Source organism: Rhagoletis pomonella, unplaced genomic scaffold, assembly GCF_013731165.1.
Source record: "Rhagoletis pomonella isolate Grant_MI unplaced genomic scaffold, Rhpom_1.0 Rhpom_scaffold_00011, whole genome shotgun sequence".
In the NCBI taxonomy this organism is placed as follows: domain Eukaryota; kingdom Metazoa; phylum Arthropoda; class Insecta; order Diptera; family Tephritidae; genus Rhagoletis; species Rhagoletis pomonella.
Window position 1 is genome coordinate 17,450,006 of NW_023458565.1, and position 3,183 is coordinate 17,453,188.

The window sequence follows — 3,183 nt, forward strand, 5'->3', positions numbered from 1 at the left end:
GAAAATAGGGGTGCATTCCAAAACGTCAAAATACAAAGCATCAGTCTTTTTTATTACCGAACCGCACTAGAAGAAAAAGTCTAACTTGCGCAACCTAGGTGAAAACTAGCATCTAACTGTGGTTGCGTACATTTGGCATTCCAAGCTGCTGAGGTTTAGAAATAAAAGAGACTGATGCTTTGTATTTTGACGTTTTGGAAAGCAGCCTAGCAATGCTGGTCCCGACTAGCTTTGAGGTTAAAATTATTTCGCACGCCTCTTTGATGGCAAAGACCTCTGCCTGAAAAACACTGACCTAATTCGGTAGTCGAATAGACTCTTCGATTTGGAGATCAGTTGAAAAACTGCCCGTCCCCTACGCCACAATCCATTTTTGAGCCATCCGTAAAAATATATACTTGAAAGCGTTCAGTAAAAAGAAGGCTCCTTCCTCAGAAAAATAAATAGTGATTTTTTAAGCGCTAAGTAAACATTTTGTAATAAAAAAAAATAATAATTAAACACTTTTTTATCTAACAAAAAAAAATCCCCCAAAAATTTATGCCGAAAATAGAGTAGAGCAACTTTTGTGAATAATATTTTCCTTGGTCACCTATAGAATTTAAATTTCAATATTCTATTCCACAGCTCAATCTAACTGCATAACTCCCGAGAATTACTATGGCATTTGTACGCAATTCAACACTTGTCCGCAAGTGGTCAATGCTCATCGTGCGCGTAATCAACAATATGTGGCAGCTGCACAGCGCGTGTGTGGTGGCAACTTGGTAGGTATCTACAAATTGCACTAGTTTTCAAGATGAATTTTCGAAATAAAATCTCATATCTGCTTTCAGTTTTGTTGTGCGATTGCCGCTAATACACCTCAGCGACAAACAGTATACCAGCCAATTGTGAGTCATCGTCCTTCCAATCCTTTTCTAGCTCAGACGCAACCAACACGTGCAGTGCGTCAGCCTCCGTCTTTGGATTTACGAAGCATTTTCAATACAGATGGAGTTTCACCACAATTCGTGGATCAACGAGCAGGACAGTATTGTCGTGCGCCCGATTCTAGCGAAGGAGCGTGCTTAGGTAAGTATAATCGACAAGCAAAAAACTTTCTCCGCCTTCTCATTTGAAAACTCACTCTCCTCTCTCCCTCAAGAAATCAACAGTTGCGAACCGTTGCTGCGTGAGGTATACAGTCGATATTCCGACCAAAATTACGTTGAATATTTACGCGCATCGCATAGAAATTGCGGTGGTTATGGCTACGCTGTCTGTTGTCCCTCTGCTGTGGCGAATAATGTTGCGCCATCTCGGCCGGCACCGAATCCAGCATCAAGTCCATCAACCGGCTCAGCAGGTGGCTGTGGCGCTGTTCTACGTTCATTTAAGAAGATTGTCGGCGGAAAAGCGAGTAAAATAAGTGACTGGCCATGGGCGGCCTTGTTAGCCTATCCGGCGCTGAGTTCCGGTTCGCCATTCAAATGTGGTGGTGCACTGGTCTCATCTCGGCATGTGGTAACGGCGGCGCATTGTATACGAAATGATTTGTAAGTATTGCATTACGTTTTTTGAGACAAGCAGAAGGGGTTTGTTCAAATTTCTTTAGCTGCATATTTTGTTTGCATTTGAACAAAAAATCATGCAGGGTATTCTTTCTTTTAAACAAACATATCTTATACTTATTTAGTCTAGACATTGAATGATAATGCAAAAGACACTTTTTTTCCTAATTGAATTTTTCTAACGATTTTAACTTTGTTGATTAATTGCACTAGCTTTATTCCAAACAAGTGTAAGTGGGGCGTTCCATACCAAAATGGATGGGGTTCACACTTATTGTGTTTGATTTGTTTAAAATTTTTAGGTTTGCTGGACAAACATAAATAATAAATAAATATGAAATTTGAGCTTGATTAGTACATTTTTAGAAACTTTACAGCACAAAAACAAAAACTAATCGATTTAATAGTTTTGCAAATATCACCAGAACGGGGCGAGGAAAAAATTTGAAACAAATCACACATACGCGCATCAAAATTCTGAAAATAAATATTTTTTAAATTTTTATTTCTTGAAAAATTTTTTACATACAAATTTTTTGATACAAAAAAAAATAGTTTTTGAAAATATGCCTTCTCAAAAAAAAATTTTCAAAAAAACTATTTTTTTTTTAATTTTTATGTGAAAAACTTTTCAAGAAATAAAACATTAAATAATATTTCTTTTCATGGAGAATTTTGATGCGTGTATGTGTGATTTGTTTAAATTTTTTCCTCGCCCCGTTCTCGAGATATTTGGAAAACTATTAAACTGATTTGTTTTTGTTTCTGTGCTGTAAAGATTTTAAAAATGTATTAATCAAGCTCAAATTTCATATTTTTTTATTTTTTATGTTTGTCCAACCCCATCCGTTTTGGTGTGGAACGCCCCATGTATACTATATATTTACTATCTCAAATGCATTGAAATATTGTTAGTCATTAACTTTTTAATCATAGGTTTTAAAATATAGTGTTTCTCACAAGTATACGACACGTACATGTCTACAAGTTTCTTTATTATGTAATTTTAAGTTTTTTTTTTTAAATAAAATATATGTCATACTATAAAACCATACAAATGCAAGCTTCAAAGTTTCTTCAAAAATAAAAAAATCCAGATTTATAGCACAATCAATTTTAGTTTAAAAAAGTACATGTTGAAGTGGCTATAAAATACCGTAGATTGTTGCCGAAGTTTTTGCCTACGGTGTCACTCATTTTCTTCCACACGGAGTATGTGTGTATGTATGTTCGACAATTTTTTTATATGTAGCAAAATTTACCAAGTTCTGAATTATGATATTTTATTATAGAATGAAATATATTCTTGTTGGTTAAAAACATACTAATGTTTGCTAGCTTAATTTTTGCAATTTTTTCATTTAGATCTTTCGTACGTCTGGGTGAATATGATTTGAGTACAGACACAGAGACACGCCATCAGGATGTACGCGTAGCAAGGGTAAGGAATTGTTCTACTAATATTACACCGTGCTACAAAAATAAAAAAAGAAAATTAAAGCACGAGAAAAAATCGATTTATTGCGAAATTAGGGCTCAAATTTAATTTCAAAAATTTATTTAAAAAATTCAGTGCAATGTTCAATAACAATATGGGTATTAAATAAAATAGAAAATTCTGAGCAATAAA

At 34.6% G+C, this 3,183-nt stretch overlaps 1 protein-coding gene across 1 annotated transcript in view; it reads left to right on the forward strand.

Annotated features, from left to right (window-relative positions):
- The first annotated feature begins 660 nt into the window (after positions 1-660).
- The window catches only part of LOC118747198, a 7,511-nt gene continuing 4,988 nt past the window's right edge, over positions 661-3,183 (forward strand). The window contains exons 1-3 of the mRNA XM_036481187.1: positions 661-756; positions 837-1,074; positions 1,148-1,522. Of these exons, the coding sequence (XP_036337080.1) occupies positions 661-756; positions 837-1,074; positions 1,148-1,522 (709 nt within the window). The remainder of the gene's footprint in view (positions 757-836; positions 1,075-1,147; positions 1,523-3,183) is intronic.